Here is a 20,705-nt window from a genome sequence, read left to right as displayed (position 1 = left end):
AACGTACCAACTGTGTGGTACTACACTCAAGGGGGTAGAAAATGAAAAAGACCTGGGAGTAATTGTGCAGTCAGATATGAAGTTTTCTGAGCAATGCAGACAGGCTGCCAGGGCAGGTCATGGGGTTTTGTGAATGATATATAGGAATTTTGCTAGCAGGGAGAAGAAGGTGATTGTCCCTCTGTATAAGGCAATGGTTAGGCCACACCTTGAGTACTGCATACAGGTCTGGAGGCCTCATTTTAGGAAGGATGTAGATTTACTTGAGCGCGTACAGTGAAGGGCAACAAGATTGGTGAGGGGAATGAAGGGATCCTCTTACCAAGAGAGGCTTAATTCTGCAAATTGCAGTGGCTGGAGACTAGGCACCTGCGCGGTGATCTGATTGAGGTATATAAGGCCTTGAATGGGTTGAGCACGCTGAATTCTGATGGGATCCTTCCACTTGTTCAGATTACGAACCTAAGGGGGCATAAATTCAAATTAAGAAAGGACAGATGTAGAATAGATGTGCAGAAATTTGCCTTTAGCCAGCGGGTGGTTAATTGCTGGAACAAACTTCCATCTGTCGTTGTGGAAGTTGATAGGTTGAATAAATTTAAGGAGGAACTGGACAGGCATTTGGAGGGAATGGTGTGATTTTTTTTTTTTTTTTTTTTTTGGCTGATGCTGCTGCATAAGCTCATACACTTGCTTACTTGCATCACATGCCACTACTACTATATCAACAGCTGCAGTGCGATGGGGCATGGCGTTATCATCCATAAACACAAACTCAGGGCCAATGGCCCCTTGGAACAGATGCACATGGAGAAGGATTACCTCAGTACAGTAGCGTACACTGGTTACAGTACCGCCTTCCAGTATCTGGAGTTGTGTACGTCCATCCAAGATAATACCTCCCCAGAAAAGAACACCTCGGCCACCATATCGATCGCTTTCAGTGATGTTTGTTGGTGGATACCGTGTGCCAACCTCTCGCCAGATTAGCTGACGTCCAGAATCGCTGCTGAGACTAAATCTACTCTTATCAGTAAAGAGTACCTTAAGTAAAGATTTTGTGGTTGTAACCTTTAGAAATAGTTTTGGTCCTTAAGTTTTTCACACCAGTGTATCATTAGAAAAGAAGGTTAAGCAACTTGCTATTTAGGGTTAGATTTTTTTTCATAAATTGAATTTTTTTTTTCTGTGAGTAATAGAAATAAAAAGTAAATAAATAAATAATTATCTTGTAATTAATTAATTGCAAATTTATTAACTAATATATAAAATAATTGTTTTCACTTCAGAATGACATACCATTAAACATAATATTCACTCCATTTCGTAATACCTTGAAATCAATTGCACATGAAATGCAATATATATTTCAGGCTCTCTGGTTTAACAAATTCAACAGTTGTAGTACTCTGTTAATGCCTTCATAATTAGTTTACTTGGTTCTTCCTGAATTTTAATAACAATTGAAATGTAACATGCATTTAACATTTCTGTTGTGATTAATAAAATAAGCAAATAGTAATAATTTATTACTACTAAATAAATAGTTATAATTTATTTAGTAATTAGATTTAGATTTAGAAAATAAGCAAAAAAGTGGTCTTTCCTGCGTGATTCGAGAACTGAAAACATTTCATTTCTCTGCATCTGCCATATTACCCATTCATTCCTCCCATCAGTGCATATCAACAAACATAATACAGTGAATTCCGGTTATTTGGGCCACCAGTTAATCGGGGCAGCCGTTTATTTGGGGCAAATCTTAGAAAACAGAAACCAGTCGAGAAAATTGCCAGGGTTTATTTCGCTTAATTGGGACAGCATGCCGTTTAATCGGGACAGGAGACCGCGCATTGGAGATTACCCTACGATTGTCTCCGACGATACCACGTGGTTCGGTCGAAATTCTGGAGGTCACAACCATAAAACAATAAAAACAATTAGCAGTCACCTGTTTATTGGGCTTTTCGTTTAGTGAATTCTATCATAAACGGACAGTTAACTTGATCTTACTGAATTTGCGATAATACCGACAGCTGGAATTCTGTGGATTATTATGGTGAAATGTGTTTACACTTCCATGAAATCTTCAATCATGTAAAAAAATTAATTTTCAGATCTCTTCATTCCTTTTAAAGCTTTGTAACTCGTTACTCCGTTCTCTCTTGCACGTATCGTGTTACTTGCAATTTGTGTGTGCCGTGTTCTTTGTTATCGATTGCTTATCTTTTTACTGTTTTAAATTTTAACCCCCACCCACAAATGTCACTGAACAGAAATGTCAACTAGTTCGTATGTACTTATTACAGTACGTATTGATTATTCCGATTATGACGTATATTCTTCCGATTTTCATGTATCATTTAAATTTTTAATTGGTAAGGTAATAAAGGGTAAATTTGTGCTTAATATATCTTTGCTTTTATAGCCTGTGGATAATATTCCACCTATTTTCGCTAATTAGAATCGTTGTTTAATAGAATTAAAATTCAGTTCACAAACCTGATCACAATGACCGTCGCTTAGTGCACATCGTATAGTGAACGGTACTTTACTATGCTACCTATCAAATCACGTTACGATGGTGACTCCATCGTAATGTGATTTGATTGTACAGTGAACCAATTGTAAAGGGGGGGGGGGGTGCATTGTATTTTTAACTATTTACTTGAAACTTCGGATAATTGGGGCAGCCACTTAATCAAGCTAAAATACACTAGTCCCGATGTGTCCCAGATAACCGGAATGGACTGTATCTACAAACAAACAAACAAAAAAAAAAAGAAGATAATTGCTGGATTTATGATTGTCTGATTTTAATGAAATTTGAGAAAATTTGATAAATCTTTAAAAAAAAAAAAATCCATCTGCTGGGAGTTGAGTTATTACATGCGAATGGGCAGACAAAGAAATAATAATTGCCCAATTTCCATGTTAGTGAAATTTGGAATGTCACTACAAATCTTTCTAAAAGATCTAAATATAAATTTCATGAAAATCTATTCACTGGGAGTAGAGTTATTACGTAGAGACAGATGGATAGACAGGCACATGGTGAAGACAATAGGCTCTTTGTGCATATATGCTAGCATGCCTAAAAACTAGTTGAAGATACAGTGGTATGTAGAGGATATAAAGTGGAAGTGACCATCATCTTGTATTGAGCAATAAAAAGTAGCAGTTAGTGCCAAACAACATTACTGTTATCATCCAAATCTGTTATATTTAGTGGGTGTCCAGGTCACTATGATATTACAGATTAGTCTTGAACTATGAGTCTTCCATTCACTATTTTCATCACTGCTATCGTATTTCATCTTAGACCTTTAGCTCTACCCAGAGTAAGCCCTCTTTCTTTAAACACTTGCTTGATGCCAGCAGTTCACCTTCCTCTTTATCTGCCTCTGGGCCTATTACCATTCTTTTTGTTTGCTTTAGATATCTGTTTTTCTAATCTTGCTTCTCCCATCCTTTCTATGTGCCCATACCATCTTAAGTTTGCTTTGCTTATCTTTGATTGGCGATTTGTTAACCCAAGATTTATTTTTTCTTAAAAACTGTTTTACAAACAGCCAATTTTTTTTGTCTAATTTCTTTTTTTTTCTAAATAAATTTGCTTAATTGGCTTCCTACACTTCCTGTGTTATTCATTCTATTGTTTATTTCAATCTCTAAACTTCATTAAATATTTTATAGATACACTGAATTACTAACTTTTTCCAATTTTTGGTTATCTATTCTAAATTTAATAACTTTTGGTTTTGTGTGACTAATTTTCATGCTAAATTGCCTACAATGTTAATTTAATTTATTCAGATTTTGGAAATGTTTCAAGCTACTGTTTAAAAGCACAGTATCATCAAATTTTTATGTCTCGTACACTAAACTTTGTTGATAACATATTCTTTTATTAAATGGTCCTTGAAAGTGGATAAAAGAAGTTATCATGTGCAGCCTTGCCTCACTCGTAGTTTAACTTTCAATCCTCGCTGCAGATTTGTTGTTTTTATACAAATCTTTTATCCCTCTTATAGAATTATGCTAGAGCAGAGGTTTCCAAAGTGCAGGACATCTGGGAACCTCTGATCCAAAAAATTGATGTTAGGGTTGTTTTTATGAAGCACTTTTTTAACAAAATATGGACAAACCATCCCACTAATCCAGGTATGAAGCATTTTATTTCTTTGAGATTAAATGTATTGAATATATTTTCATTCATAAACGTTATGTATATTAATAACTAAATCTTAGGTTAAATTTATTTATTTGCACTAGTTCTGAAACTGTTGCAGCAGGTGAAATTTATGAAAAATTTAAAGGAGGCTCAAGGTATAAAATTTTGGGAACCTCTGGTGATCAGGTGTACTAATGTGGAATTTAATTAAAGACATAATGACTGTCAAGAATAAAGGGAAAGGCTTTTGCTTTCATAAGGATGACTACAGAGGTCTCAGACAGTTTTTAAATTGTGTGCAGTGGGACCAACTGATGATGTTACCAACAGCAAACTCTAAATGAGAAGTATTCAGGAAAGTAATCAAAGAAGCTACTAGGCTTTTCATACCCACAAAGAAATACTCTTCAAGGCTTAGACCTAAATGGATGTCAGATGAACTACTGAGACACATGGCAGAGAAGAAAAGTGCATGGGATTCATATAAATTATCAGGTGATACACAAGCCTGATAATTTATAAGCCTATGGTAGATAAAATTAGTCTATAATCAAGTCACAAAGGAGGTTAAGTAAGCAAAGACAGATTATGAGAAGTTTCGGGTAAAGAATTCAAATAAAAACAGCAAAGGCTTTTATGCTTATATTAACAGTAGAAGGAAGGAACTGAATCACATTGGGCCACTTGATGTTTATGGGTTAACTGTTGATGATCCTGCTCAAGTTGTGGACAAATTGAATAGGTATTTTTCATCTGCATTCATACATGCGAAATTATTTAGGGGGTGGGGATGCCAGAAGTTTATCAAACTCTAAGAGGGAGCTAAATGACTTTGTGATAATTGAAAGGAAAGTGGTAGAGAAATTGTTGAAGCTGAACATAACAAACGCATCTGGGGTGGATTGGATGTATTCAGTCATCTTAAGGGAGGCAACAAAAGAACAACAACAAATCCTTAGCCATAATTATGAGAGCATCCTTGGATTCAGAGGAAGTTTCGGAGGACTGAAGATGTGCAAATGTATCCCCAGTTTATAAAGGGGGATCAGAAGGTGATATGAGTAATTACAGACCTGGTAGCTTAGAGTCTGTTCCAGGGAAAATAATGGAGTCACTGGATAAAGAAATAATGCAGGACCATCTGGACAGAAATGCAAATATATACTGTAGTCACAGCATGGATTTGTTAAGGGGCGGTCTTGTCTAACCAGGCGCCTCCATAGCCAGGTGGGCAGGAGCAGCAGTGCATAGCACACACTTCTTGATTAGACCGGGGTTCGAGCCCGGGACCACCAAATACGGAGGATGCAGAAAGGTCAGGGAATGACCACCACATATCCCCGGAGCAATATGGTCTTAGTTGCTAATGCTCCTTAAAAAAAAAAAAAAAAAACCTTGTCTAACCAATCTGATAGGTTGCTATGATGCAGCAACCAAGGAACTGAATGCATAAAATAATTTTGATATCATATACTTGGATTTCTGGAAGACTTTTGATACTGTTGCATATAAAAGAACCTGCTGTAGAAACTGGAGCAATGTGGCATTAAGGAAAAGTTACTGCTATGGATAAAAGAATGGTTAAATGGAAGAAGACAGAGTGTTTATGAATGGGCACTGCTCTTTGTGGACTAATGTTATAGGTGGAGTCTCCCAGGGTTCAGTGCTGGGCTCATTTTTGTTTTCAGTATTCATTAATGAATATTAATGATCAATATCAAGGTCATCATCATCATCAGCCATTTTCAATCCACTGCAGGATGAAGGCCTCTCCAGCAACTTTCCAGTTCCTTTGTTTTGAGCACTGGCCATCCATTTACCTTCCAGCATATCAAGGTATATGAGGCTTAATGTCTAAGTTTGCAGATAGAAAGGTTGGCAGGGTGGTTAAAAACAGTAATCATGCTAAGCTACTGCAACAAGATGTAGGAAAATTTGGTTGATAGCTAAGAAATGGCAGATGAAGTTTAACATTGACAAATGCAGGTTACTGCATATGGGTAGCAGTAATGCCAAAGTAACTTATCAACTATGTTGTACTACACTCAGGTTAGGGGAAAATGATAAATGATAAATTCAAGGAATTTATCATTTTTTTTTATCTTTTTTATTATTTTATCATTTTCCCCTAACTCAGGTTAGGGGAAAATGGTAAATGATAAATTCAAGGAATTTATCATTTTCCACTAACCTGAGTGTAGTACAACATAGTTGATAAGTTACTTTGGCATTACTGCTACCCATATGCAGTAACCTGCATTTGTCAATGTTAAACTTCATCTGCCATTTCTTAGCTATCAACCAAATCAAGGAAGAACTAGACAAATTCTTGGAGAATATGGATGGGTGAAGTGTGCAGGTTTTTTTTTTTTTTTTTTTGTCTGATGCTATATAAGCTTGCTTTTTTGCATCATTTGCCAATACTACTACTCTGCTGTAAATGTCATATTTTACTAAAATTTCAGGGAACAGATTTTTTGATACTTTATGATATGCTTCATCAAGATCAGCAAAGCCTAATTACAGACTCTCATTATAAATTGTTATGTCTTGTAACTTTTCTATAATATGTCTTAGTGTGAATATTTGATACTAGTATCTCCTCTTTGACTTAAAACATGACTTCTCTTTCCCAGTGTATTTTCTACAATGCGTTTAGCCCTTTTCTCTAAAATACTTGGATAGATTTTACCTGATATGCTGAGGATTGAATTCTTCTGTAATTTCCTGGTTGATGCACTGCAACCACCACTGCTATTTTCTGCATTTATCTTTCATCAATTCCTGTTATTAGAGTCCTGTGTCAGATCAGGTTCCCATGCAATGCAGGTTGGTTATGAGTCGGTTCTCGTGAATTTCTTGGTTCAGGTGCAGTTCCAGATTTTTTAAATAATTAATTGCCATATGACATTGAAAGACCAGAAATAAAAGATTCAGCAGAAAAAAGGAGGAGGAAGAAAGATTATTTATTTGATATGGCATATTCAAGTGATTAAAATGTTGAACCTCCACCTGACAAAATCCAAAATTATATCAGAATGAAATTTCCAATACCAGTTGAAGTGGTGAGAAAAAGTCCTCCCTCCCCCCACAAATTTTGCATCTGTGGCTGATTTCATTCTTGTTATTCCTGCGAGTAGTGTTCCCAGGTGAAAGAGATTTTCCTGCCGCTGGATTTCTAATCCAAGAAAGAAGAATACAGTTGAATGCAGAAAGTGTTCATGATTGTCCTCTTTCTGCATAGCAGAAATGTGTAAAATTAATTGTGTTATGTGTGCATTCACACTTCCAAAACCTCTCCAAATTAAAAACCTTAATTATGTTGTGAATATGTTTTCATTATATTTTCTGTATATAATTGGTTTGTTTTTTGTGTGTATTATATACAATAAAATACATAATATTGTTGATGATGTTTGCATTTTCATTGATGTTTAAAATTTAATTTTTTTAATATATCTTTTTTTTTTGTGTGTGTGTGTGTGTGTGTGGGTGGGGGTTGTGAGTTGATGTTTTCCATGTTTCATCCATTACAATCGTGGAAAAGAAACAATTCATTGACACTTATTGAATAAGCATCGCTTCACAGAGGTTGGCATGAATGTCTGTTCCTGAGAAAGCTGCCACGGAACACAGGCTTACACTTTGCTCATTCTGAGATCTTTGTGAAGAATAGTATGCACAAAACTAACAGAAAGGCCTGTAGCTGTTGTAGTTTAATCCACTGTTGATCTCCTATTGCCCAAACTTTGCCTCACAGAGGAAATTGTTGGCCTCAATGATTGGTTCAAAGTCTTTATTGACAAGTGTCATTCTTGCAAGACTTCTGTCTATCACAAAACTTTCACACTCAGTTACAGATATTTTTTCCATCTATAATGCCATCAGATAAACTTCTGACATTTCCTGATGACTTTCGGTTATTTTTTGGTTTTTTTTTTTTAGGAGCATTAGCAACTAAGGCCATATTGCTCCGGGATATGCGGTGGTCATTCCTTGACCTTTCCGCATCCTCCGTATTTGGTGGTGACGGGCTCAAACCCCGGTCTAATCAAGAAGCGTGCGCTACGCACTGCTGCTCCTTCCCACCTGGCTACGGAGGCGCCTGATGACTTTCGGTAGGAGTTTCTCCCATTAAATGCAAATACCAGATAATTATGTATTGTGATGACCAGGGTGGCCAACCATCCTGATATAGCTGAGATTGTCCCGATTTAGAACTTCAAGTCCTGCTTCCCAATAATACCATCATTTCTCCCGATAAGAGAAGAAAAAACTGTTAATTTATTGATTTTACGTATTTTTAATTAATTGTTATTGGAATCTAACAGATGTGTTAAAAATTAATTCTAATAACAAGAGAAAGATGAGAAAGTCCAAAGGCATTTTTTCATCACTGAGTAATGAAGAAAAGAAAATGCTTGTTTAAAAAATAGGTGCAATTTTTCTCAAAATTTCCGGAGGCAAATAATTTGTCTCAAATTGTAAGCTCCATATTAAGCATTCCACATTCAAATGCTTCATCAGAAAGAGTTTTCAGCTTAATGAAAACTGCTTGATGGAAAGAGAGAAACGGTCTCTTATTAGAAAATTTAGAAGCCTAACTTATAGTGAAAGAAAATTATAACATGTCCTGTTCAGAATTTAAAAACTTTTTAAAATTTTCAGAAGGAGAAAAAATTTTAAAACTAGTGAAATCTAAAGAAACGTATATAAAGTAAAAGTAGTCTTCCTTGCTATTTTTAAAATAACTTATAAATAATATTATAGTTTATATAGGACAAATACATATTAACGACAATCATATAACAAATAAATATTACGATTGATTGATTGATAAAAAATGTATTTTAATTGTAATTTTATATTTTCCTTTTACTTTTTGAAAGAAAAAATTATATACTACACATTTCGTTTCAAGTTGTTCCACTTACCAATTTTCAAAATATGGCCACCCTGGTGATGACTGGAAACTGCCATTTTAAGTATTACAAACCACACTGCTTAGAATGCTGCAATCAGTGTGCTTTGTTGTATCATGCTGCTAACTTTCTACTATATTTTAAAGCAGTTGCAATAATATATATATTTTGATTATTTTTTTAATCAATTTGGAGACATTACACACACACTCTCTCTCAGCATTTTTGTGGATCAATTTTTATGAGCATTTCCTGCACCTGCAGGATTTTGCAGAGAATAAATACATTTAACAAAGGTAGTGGAAGTGTCTTTGCAATTATCATTGAGTAGGCTTAAGGGTTCAAGAAAAGTGCTAATTATCACAATGATATGTGGTTTAAAGTGACATTTGCATATACATCTGAAGAGTTCTTGTATGAGGCCTTCTGAAAGTGGAAAAATGTAGGGACATAAAATTCCTAGAGAAAGTACTGCTGTGAATAACTGTATCAGAGGTGTTAAGAGTCAAAATAAGCATAAAAAGGCAGACCCTCACATGTTTGCACACTAATTCTAGGAGTATGTGTAGTTAATAAATTTGAATTTGAGGTAGTGGTTTAAGTCAACAAATGCAGATATATGAATATCAGAAATATGGTGATATTCAGATATACGGGATGCAGAATTTAAATATGGCATATATAAATAAATAAAATAAATTTTCTGTTTATACTCCGGCACGACAACCAAGTCAGTAGAGTTTACAATAAATCGTCAATACAAATATTTATCGTATTTGGTAGTCACGGGCTTGAACCCCGGTGCACTCAAGGAACGCGTGCTATGCACTCTCGCTCCTGACCACTGGGCTACGTCAGGCATAGACTTTAACTTAAATATGGATGGACAGACAGATGGAGGCAGAATTTAAATATGGGAAATGCAATATATGTGCAAGAGGAATAGATGTGACAGAAGAGAAGGATGTAGTGCTTTTAATTGACAAGCATAACTAGTAGATAATTATATTGAATTAGTAGGAGTGTGTTATAGAACAGAAGAGTATAGAATGGATTAACAAATCAGAATGGCTTGTTATGGGAAATTTTAATTTGACAGAGATTGACTGGCACTTATGAATTGGTCACTTACTTAGTAGTCTAGAATTGCTGGACGATTACTTCTTACATCAGTATGTTTGAAATGTGCCAATGGAAAGAAATATTCTTGATCTGGTTATCCATAAAGATCCATCAGATATTAAGAACCTTCAAATAAACGAATCGCTGGCAAGCAGTGATCAATGTATTGAAGTGAGCTCACTTTAAAGAAATAACTATTGTCAAAGGAAATAGTTATTTCCTTTGACAATAGTTATCACGGGGAATGGAGGATTACAATGGTCTTAGACACCATTTGAATTCTTTTCAGTGAGACTAAATGGGAAATATTGAAGTTGGTTATTCTGGAAGCTACTAAGCTTTTTGTATAAAAAACAAGTATTGTTCAAAGTATAGACTGAATTGGATCACAAAAGAACTAATGATCTTAGTGACAGAGAAGAAAGATGCAATGGATGATTATGAATTATCACTGATTCCTGGATCCTACAGTAAATATAAGTTAGCCTGAAATAAAGTTACTCAAGGGTTAGGCAAATTATAAGCCCTTAGCTAACAGTGCAAAGAACAGTAGCAAGGATTTCTTCATTTATGTTAGCTGTAAAAGGAAAGAAATCAAATTAAAATCATCCACTTTATCTGTGGTAAACTTGTCAATGAATGATCCTGAATGGGTTGTTGGTAAGCTGAAAAAACATTTTACATTCACATTCACTTATGAGGATGTTTCAAGTTTTGGATGCTAGCAATCTGGTTAGAGTTGAATTGTTTTATAATAATTGAGAAGGGACTAAAAGTGGGGTTATTACATTTAAAAGTGAATATGGTGCCAGATGCTGATGGAAGCTATCCAGTTGACAAAAGCAGAAAAACATGTAGGCAAACCTTTATCTGTTGTAATGAGAGCATCCTTGGATTTGGGCAATGTTCTTTTAAATCTTTCTCTCCCCTTGATTAAAGATGCAACACAAGATTATCTGGGCAAGTCTGGAATTAAGAAAAAAAAATATGTGACTAATATAATTAGATACTTGATTTCAGTAAATAATTGGATAGAAGGAAAAGTTTAATATATATATATTTTTTTTTTTTTTTTTTAGATTTTAGTAAAGATTTTAGTAAAGATTTAAAGATACTATATGCAAAAGGCCAAGTTAAAATCATTGGCATGAGTAGCAGCATTGGTGTTGTCTGCATTAGATGTGTTGTGTGACAACACAGTGGTAGTTGATTATAGTGTGGCAGCATCTGAGATTAGCAATCTCTCAACAGAATGCTAAAAAAAGCATGAGCAACAGAAGTTGTATGAAGATGTAGCCTGCTTAGATTGTTAGTGTGGTCTGCACAAAACATGTGAAGAAGTGCTTTACTGTACTGAGCTCTTGAATGATGGCAAATTCTTTTCTCTGTGGCTGTGACAGCATGCATAATGATCAAGTTCTACCTATAACCAAAGAACAGTAAGTAAACTTCATGTTTCTCCATTTGGAAGAGGACAGTTGAGAGATAATATGCAAACTTGAAGCTGAGGTTTCATTCCCCAAAAACAGTGGTGGATATGTTGGACCTCCTAGAGATGTACAAGAGCAAGTTATGGTGAGATCCCCATCATTTGACTGATGTACAGAAGTAACCCTGTTATGAACTTTTAAGCACATATTAGTATATAACCTTATCCATGCTTTGTGGAATGCATTTTTTCAATAATTTATCATATCGTATTTTGCAGTAGTGCATGCTACCACATCATTGCTAGCCATGGGAACTTTCCAGATCGATAGAATTAGCAAACACTCTACTTTATTTCGACTTTATGCGAATCTCAGTTCATAGCTGCAAACTCTCCAGATTTAGATGTGGTGATCTGTCTTTTTTACTCAATTTGATCCCTTCTCTGTCTCACCATCATAGTACCAGAGTTGGTACCACAGTCTCTGTCTGTCTTTTTGCAAGAACACCATTTTTTGCTATCTTTTTCTTTTTTGCAAAAAATAGTAAACTGTTCAAGTCAGGATTTTTAGAAACTGATTTTTTTTCTTAATTTCATTAACTAATGTGGCTGTGATAAACTTCTGAGTATAGTTTGCCATAATTTTTCAGTTAGCCATAAAAATATAAACACACTTAATTCTGCTACAGGTTTTCATTTCTAAGGCAGTGCATATAATATGGCCCAGGGATAATACCCTCTCTCAGTGTAGAAAACAATAAAGATTAATAAAAGAACTTAAAACCCATATAATTAAAAATTTATTTCCAAAGAAAATAAATTACTGGTTTTCATCTCCTAACTTGATTTCAGATTATCTAGAATATCAGCCAAACACAATTACAAAAGACCACCAAGAGAAAGTACATTGAGCATCAAAGCAGACTGGTGCAATAAATCTTTACTGTAAGATGTTTAATACATGAGGAAGTGGGGTGGAAGGTGTTAATGTACATTTACATGTTGTGCCAGTGAGATGATTTGTATGTTGGAAGCTGTGCTTGTTACATGACTTCTCTCAAGATGATGCCCTCAGCACAGACAGGTAGTTTTATTGAACATGACATCTTGTAAGGCAGAGAGATGACTTTCAGAAAAACACCAGAATGCAAGTGCCACTTGTTATCATTTGTACATTATAGCATGCTATACAGATGGCTGTGAATTATATTGAAGGAATGTAATAATCAAAGATATGCATATAAATGGTTATTTTCTATATATACAATGTATAATAAGTAATATTGAGGCAAAATGGAAAAAGTGTGAAAAAAGAGAGCAAAGAAACAAATAAATAAACAAGGATAAAAGTAGAAAAAGGAGGAGAATGGAAGGAATATGTTTCTAGAAATTTTGAAAATATTACATAAAAGGAAAATATAGCCACAATTACAAGACAATAAATAATAGACTGGTACCATCTATCATCCTAGTTTTTCAGTTACTGCATTAAGGCCTCTGATGTTATTGTTTCACCGAACTGGCATTTGAGCGAATGTCAGTCATTGTTCGTTGCAGTAATTTGCATTGCATTTGAAATTCAGTAATAGTAGTGGTAGTAGAGGCATGTGATGCAAGAAAGCAAGCTTATGTAGCATAAGCCAAAAAAAAAAAAAAAAAAAAATTTCACACATCCATTCCCTCTAAACGTTTGTCCAGTTGCCTAGTCTCCAGACACTGCAATTTGCAGAATTTAAGCCTTTCTTGGTAAGACCATCCCATCATTCTCCTCACCAATCTTGTTGACCTCTGTACTCGCTCAAGCAACTCTACATCCTTCCTAAAATGAGTCCTCCAGACCTGTATGCAGTACTCAAAGTGCCTGACCATTGCTTATACAAAGGGATAATCACCTCCTTTTCCCTACTAGCAAAATTCATGTATATCATTGACAATGACCTGCTCTGACAGCCTGTCTGCACTGCTCAGAAAATTTCATATCTGACTGCACAATCACTCCAAGGTCTTTTTCATTTTCTACCACCCTAAGTGTAGTACCACAAGTAATAATCACTTCCCTTTTGCCCAGGGGCCTTATGATGATAAGATTTGATACAATATTTGTTCCGTGTTTTGTTTGTCCTATATCTACCTTTCTTTTGTAGTTGGTTTATTGTATCTTATTGTGATATTTCACACTTTTTTGACCTCAGCATGGTCAGGTGGTACAGGTCTAAATTTATTATTTATTGCCTTGTAATCATGGCAAAATTTTCCTTTTATTTCATATCTAATATTTTAAATTTAGATACATATTCCTTCCATTCTCCTTTTTCTACTTCTGTCCTCATTTATTTATTTTTCTTCACCCTCTTTTCCACACTTTTTTCCTCTATATTACTTATTATACATTATATATTATGCAACATTTTATTGGATACACATAAGCCACTTAGTATGTGCAGGCATCTCTTTATCTTCATAATAGTTTTACAGTTTTTACGCACGCACGCACACACACACACACACACACACACAGATGAAACACTTTTATTCCTTGAGAGTCATGGAATAAAACTCATGACCCTATTTTGTAAGTTGGAAACTATGATATTAGAAGCTTTTTGATTAGTTTTTCATATTAAGGGGCATGATTAATTCGTTATTGAAGTTAATTACCACAAGAACCAAAAGTAAGGATAACTTAAAAAAAGAGCCAGTGAAAAACAATTTAATTAACATTTTCAATGCATAACATAGCAGAAATAAACACCAAACTAGTTGCTAAATGCAAGTGATGCAATACATGCAACTTTAAAGAAATAGGCTTCTGTTAGAGAAATATCAACATGACTGTAATTAACGTTGGTTGACTTGTAATGATTTATGGTTAATACTATACATTTTTTTTTAACTTAAAATATTGATGAGTTTTTTTTTTGTTTTTTTTAAGGGAGTTCCAAGAAAACATGCAAGTGTTTTGTAGGTTTCATTCTGCAACTGAACATGAACAGATGTTTGAGAATTTACAAAGTAAGTTTGTTGTTTTTAACGTTTAACATTTATCCAAATGGAGAAATGAACTTATGAGATTAACATTTGTGTTCTCAGTAATTTTTGTGCTTACAGTGTGATCCAGACCCAGTTTATGTCGATCCAAAAAAGAAACAAATAATAGTATGGTTAGTTATGAAAGTAGTAACTAACTGTGCTATTATTCATTTCTTTTTAATACATGTTTAATAATAAGTAATTGTAATACAGTCTTTTATAACATTTAGATAAATGTAATTTGCAGACAAGATGGGTTTCTGAAAGGTAAACATTTTTTATTCAGAGTACTTTTAACATTTGCAAATGTTAAAAAGCTAGATTAGTATTAGTCATATAGTGCAAGGAAGCCACAGGCATTTGTTGCTCTAGCCAGAAAAAAAAAAAATAATAATAAAATAAATAACTAAAAAAAAAAAATAAATAAATGTGTTTCCCTCCTCTTTAAGTACCTATCCATTTACTGACCTCAGAATTTCCCCAAGTTGTCGACCTCAACTACAGCAGAAGTAATTTATTCCAGTAATTAATAACTCACTGGCTAAAAGAAAACTTTCTACAATTCATGCTGAATCTCATTTTCCTGTAATTTGAATTTATGGCTTCTAGTTCTAGAATCATTTCGAGGGTTTAGTGTCGAACAACGTTAATTACAAAATTGCTTTTTTTTTTTTAGATAACTTTAGTTTTACTTTATACAAATAACAATGCATATCATGTCATAGAATTGTGTCTCTCTGGTAGTTTTACAAGTTAGCTTAGGCTATAAGTACATTTCCGGTAAACCAATAAAATTTAAAATGACTTTTTCTTGGTTAATTACAAAAATGTTAACTACAAAATCATTTTGTTGTTAATGTTGTTTGGCACCAAACACTCAATTTATAACTGAAAATTTCACCTTTGTTCATTTTGTATTCCCTCTCAGAGCCTTTTAGATCTCAGTCAGATCCCCTCTAATGTGCTTGATTACCAAGCTGTAATAGTACTCATATTCGCAGTTTTTCTTTTCTCGTATGAGTGCCCTTTTGCAGATCTCATAGTGGATTGCCAGTCAGTGGACTCTTTCTCAAGATGCTTGGATGTCATTTTTTTATGTGTGGTCTCCATACCTGGACACTATCCAAATTGCAGTCTTGCAGTTGTCTTAGCCTACCAGGCTAGCCGGGTGGGTAAAGTACCTGCCTGGCAACCCAAAGGTCGCGGGTTCGTATCCCGCCTAGGGCTTGGATCAAAGTACTGCAAACACCTTGGAAGGTGCATTATGGCCCCAGAAGCTGATGCGCCAACAACTACCAAAAAAAAAAAAAAAAAAAAAAAAAAGCAGTTGTCTTATACAGTTGGATTATGATCTCTGTATCTCTACATGCAAATGTCCAATAACTCATTGATAGGACACCATTGGCCTTCCTTGCTGTTTGTCTACACTGCTTGGAGAACTTCATATCTGCCCATATTATAACTCTCTTTCTTCCTCTACTGTTTTTAATTCAACCCTACCAAGTATATAAGTTATTTTGAGGTTGTTATTTCCCAAGTGAGACCTGACCTGGCATTTTGCTGCATTAAAATATAGCAAGATTGGAAAGGCTTTTGTTCACATGTATTGCCATTTTCATATGTCATTTATAAAAATCAGAAATAACAGTGGTCCCAGAGCCAATCCTTGGGGAGCATTTCTAATGTTAGATCTGTCTGATGATTAATCGTTAGTGAAAACCTTCTGCCTCCTACCCTGTAACCACCTTGCAATCCATCATAGAATCTTACCTGTGATCCCAATACATTCCAGCTTATACAGTAATCTCTCACGAAAGATTGAGTCAAGTGCCTTTCTAAAATCCAAATAACAAATATCAAAATTATTTCCTGCATTCAGCTCGCAAGTAGCTGTCAAGTATTGCACTCTTTATCATTACTTTGATTTTTTTCTATCACTTGCTGGCGAAAAAACTACTAACTTCTTTATGTATTGGCGATACATTGGCACCCCTGCAGTCCAGAGTAATCTCTTGAGTCCAGTGATGCCCTCGTAATTAACCCTCAGATGGATGTGGTTATTCCCTGTTGCAGTGTGGAACGCGCTTTCCTCCAAGCACTACCTTTTAAAACCTTTTATTGGCAAGAAATGAACACACCTATGAGCAATATATTTTTTTATATTGAAAACATATTTTTAAATATTTTTTAAAAATAAAACCCTTGGGGCATGTGCACTCGTTTATGTTTGAACTCACCTCCTTTTTTTGAGCTTGATATAATTTGTTGCTAGGGGAATTAGTACATTGCTAAGGAAATTAAATTCTTGTAATCTGCCATTATTGGTGCTCAGTTTGTTTATGTGACCACCCCTTGTTTATACTTATAAAAATGAAACCCCCATGTTCTTGGTTATTGACCCTCAATATTTACGTGAGTTGGTGAGTGTCAACCATTCAAGATATTCCTATAGGACATGACAGTAGGGCACTGTTATAATTGGACAGAAATAACCCCAGGGGGCTCACATTTGGTGAGTATTGGCTTGGCACACCCAGAGTCCTGAGCTGGATATCATCATTCTTCTCTTTCTTGGTGATTTCTTCCTTCTCTCTCTCTCTCTCTCTCTCTCTCTCTCTCTCTCTCTCTCTCTCTCTCTCTCAGGGTAACTTGGAAATTTTTTTTGGCTGGTGCAGCATATGCCTCACCTCATGCTTCCTTACACTATGTGCTAATAATAATTATAAAATTTTAAATTCATATGTTTAATGATTGCATACTTTAGGTTTAATTGAAATGTGTTATTTTATTTGTTTATGGCTAAACTTCTGCATTAACAAAACAATTAATAATAGAGATCAAAAGTAACTGCAACAATTGAGGAATACTAAAACTGACATTGCTGTCACTCTGGTAGATAATCTTTTATATACATTTGATGGCCTCTCTTACACATGCAACTGTTTGGGGATTAACCTTAATGGTTCATTATACTCTCTTGCTGCCTCCTTCAGAATTACTGGGTATATGCCATCAACTCCACTAGGCTCTGAACTGTTTCTAATAAATACTCAAGTGTAATTTCAGTATTGCTGATTTCATACTGCTCAACCTCATTATCTTAGTCTCTTTCTTCTAAGAGAGGTCGTTTGTCTGTAAAGATTGATGCAAAGTGCCTTTCCAGTTCATCAGCAATGTCAGCTGGGTTATCTAAGACTCTTCCACAACCATTACACAAGGTTCTGATCTGATTAATTTTCTTCTTTCTATTTACGGAACTATTCACATACTTAAAAAAAACTCCTTGTCCTTACTCTTTTTTATCTTAGCCAGTAATTTCTCATACTTATTCTTTTCTATCCTAGCCTTTTCTGTGGTACTATTACTGATCTACATTGCTCTGAAACTACCATGTGCCATCTTTTTCTGCTCTGTTAGATTGACAACTCTGTATTCATCCATTTCATCCTCCTTATGCTATATTTTTCTAATGTATTTACCCCCTCTCTTGTTCATAGAGGCTATGTAACATTTGAAACTTCATAGTTCCCTTTTCTGAAATTAAATCCCCCATGCCTTTAACAACTGCAACTGCTTTCTTCGTCTTCCAACTAAAGACTGCAAAATAACTTCCTGCAATTGTTCCTGTATGCGAGACCTATGGTGTCATTTGGTTCATGGGTGGTAAACCCATAGTATTTTCTCTACATGCTGAGGCAGAAATTAATATTTTTTGATCAGCATGTTATTAACTTTTTTTTTTTTTTTTTTTAATCAGAGCCCCAAGTGCTAGAGGTATTAGGACCTACAGTACTCAGTACCATGCATGAGTTGAAGGTTGAGATGAAAGAAGATATTTGTTGACATTAGACTTGAATTTCTGTAGATTGTGATTTCCAGGAAAGGCTCATGAAGGGAGGTTGGTCCAGAAAACAGAAGTTGAATGAATTAATGAGGAGAAAAAAAAAAAGAAGGTTCTGTGAGTTTGAATTTGGACAGTAAAAGGATGTTGCGGCATATGTTCGAACTGGTTTGGAAGAGATAGTGCAACTTATAGAAGCCAGTTCAGAGGAACAGTGCCATGGAAGTAATTATAGAAAAGGCATGTAGCAGAAACAGAGCATCTGTGAGATGGAGAGAATTTGTTAGGGATGAATGATTAATTAACCTAACTGCCTTCTTTTGAATGGAATCTAGAAGCCTGAGAGAGGTTTTGGAGGCACTGCTCCAAATGTGGGAATAATGTTTCATGATAGGGCAGATTTGCAATTTGTATAGAGTGAATAGTTGCTCTGAAGAAAAGTAACAGTGAGAGCAAAAGAGAAAACCCAGTTTTATAGATGCAGAGGAAGCAATATTTGTAATCTGTTTATGCCAAGAGAGAGATTAGAAGTCAGAGTAATTCCCAATAGACATATATGATCTTTCTTAGAAATGAGAGTGTAATCGAAGATAAGTATAGGAGTGGAAGAATCATTTTAGCGAGAGAAAACTGGATAACCAATTGCAAAAAGCAGTTGGCAAACATTAAGATGGAAGCTTATTTAGAAGACCTTCATGTCAAATGTGCTCAAAAGCCTTTGAAATGTCAAGAGCAACTGCCTGGGTTTCACCAAACTTTTCCATTGAATTTGTCCATAGATGGGTAACATAAACCAGAATATCACCGGTAGATCAACATTGACAGAATCCATACTGGCGATCGTTGATCAGATGGAAGGTTTCTAGGTAGTTTGAGTTGGCAGTTAATTGATTTCTCCATTACTTTAGAAAGAGTAGAAGTGCAATGGGACAATAATTGGATGGGAGGAATTTGTCACCCTTTTTAGGAACTGGCTGAATATTAGCAAATTTCCATGCAGAAGGGAAAACACATTTGGAATAAGAAAGTGAAAAAAACGACAGGAATAAGCACAGGAGCACAGGCTTTAAGAACAAGTGGAGGAATACCATCAGGACCTAGAGTTTTCTTGGCATCAAGATTGTTCAAAATCCTTCTAATATTCTTTTGATAGAATACCACTGGAGTACATTTAATAGAATGTACTGAAAATGGTAGGAGGTGGATTACCAAAATCTTCAATACATGAGTTAGAAGAAAAGTAGGATGCTAGTAGATCAGCTTTATCTTTGGCTGAAGTGGCAATAGAACCATCTGGTTTTGATAGAGGTGGGAACAGAGATGGACAAAAGTTAATTGTTAGAAGTTGTTAGTTAATTTAAAGTTTTTTTTCTCCTCACCCTCATGGTTATTTCTTTCCATTTGCTCCAATCAGTTAGGGCAAATTGGAATCACCCATAGTAAGACATTCACACTTGCCCATTATTTCTTCACGTAGATGCTGTCATGATACTCTTCACAGTTTTCTGGTTGGTAGCACAACTCACATTTTTCCTTTACATCTAATTATTTCACAGCACACAAATGCTATGCTGGAATTTCTAAGTTTTGAATCTTGGAAAGCTTTTGTCATGCTCAGGCTGCTTTGGATAAGAAGCAAGACCCTTCTATCCCTTCTCTCTGGCCTTTTCTACGTACATTATACATACCATGGTAAACTCATTATCCCCTATTTCTGAGTGATACCACATTTATGTTAGTCCTGTTTTGTCAGAATTAGTTGCCCCTAAGAAGGAGTTTGGATTTTCTCATTCTGTTAATGACGTTATGGACATTACTGTAGATATCTTGCCAATATCAGCCATTACAGCAACAGTTTAGAACTCTTAAAATGTGTGCAAGCATTACTTTGACCTGTATCACTAATAAATACATATCAGTGTTATCCTTTTCTTCCCCAACTAATAGTTTCCTGAATCCTTAAAGCATAGCAAAAGCTCTTGCATCAGTTTTGTTGAAATATGTTTTGTCTCTACAAAAATATATTCTTCTATACCTACTGAATTGGTCCATGCTAATAAAAATTCCCCCCCCCCCCCCCAAAAGTGTTTCATAGCATTTTTTCAGCATAGCTCTGTACAGTAGGGCTCATCCATATGGCGAGTTAGGTTCCAGAGACCTGCCAAAAAGTGGAACATAGGAACTTTT

The 20,705-nt window shown here is 35.1% G+C and overlaps 1 protein-coding gene across 1 annotated transcript in view; it reads left to right on the top strand.

The window, feature by feature from the left end:
• LOC150077098 (transcriptional adapter 2-beta-like) overlaps positions 1-20,705 on the top strand; it is a 201,889-nt gene that overhangs the window by 144,497 nt on the left and 36,687 nt on the right. Inside the window, exon 11 of the mRNA XM_090385784.1 lies at positions 14,580-14,659. Within this exon, the coding sequence (XP_090241910.1) occupies positions 14,580-14,659 (80 nt within the window). The remainder of the gene's footprint in view (positions 1-14,579; positions 14,660-20,705) is intronic.

Source organism: Mastigoproctus giganteus, chromosome 12 (assembly GCF_048544385.1).
Source record: "Mastigoproctus giganteus isolate SK-2022 chromosome 12, ASM4854438v1, whole genome shotgun sequence".
NCBI classification, from domain to species: Eukaryota; Metazoa; Arthropoda; class Arachnida; order Uropygi; family Thelyphonidae; genus Mastigoproctus; species Mastigoproctus giganteus.
The sequence above is the reverse complement of the archived record's forward strand: the minus strand, read 5'-3'. Positions and strand labels throughout refer to the sequence as shown.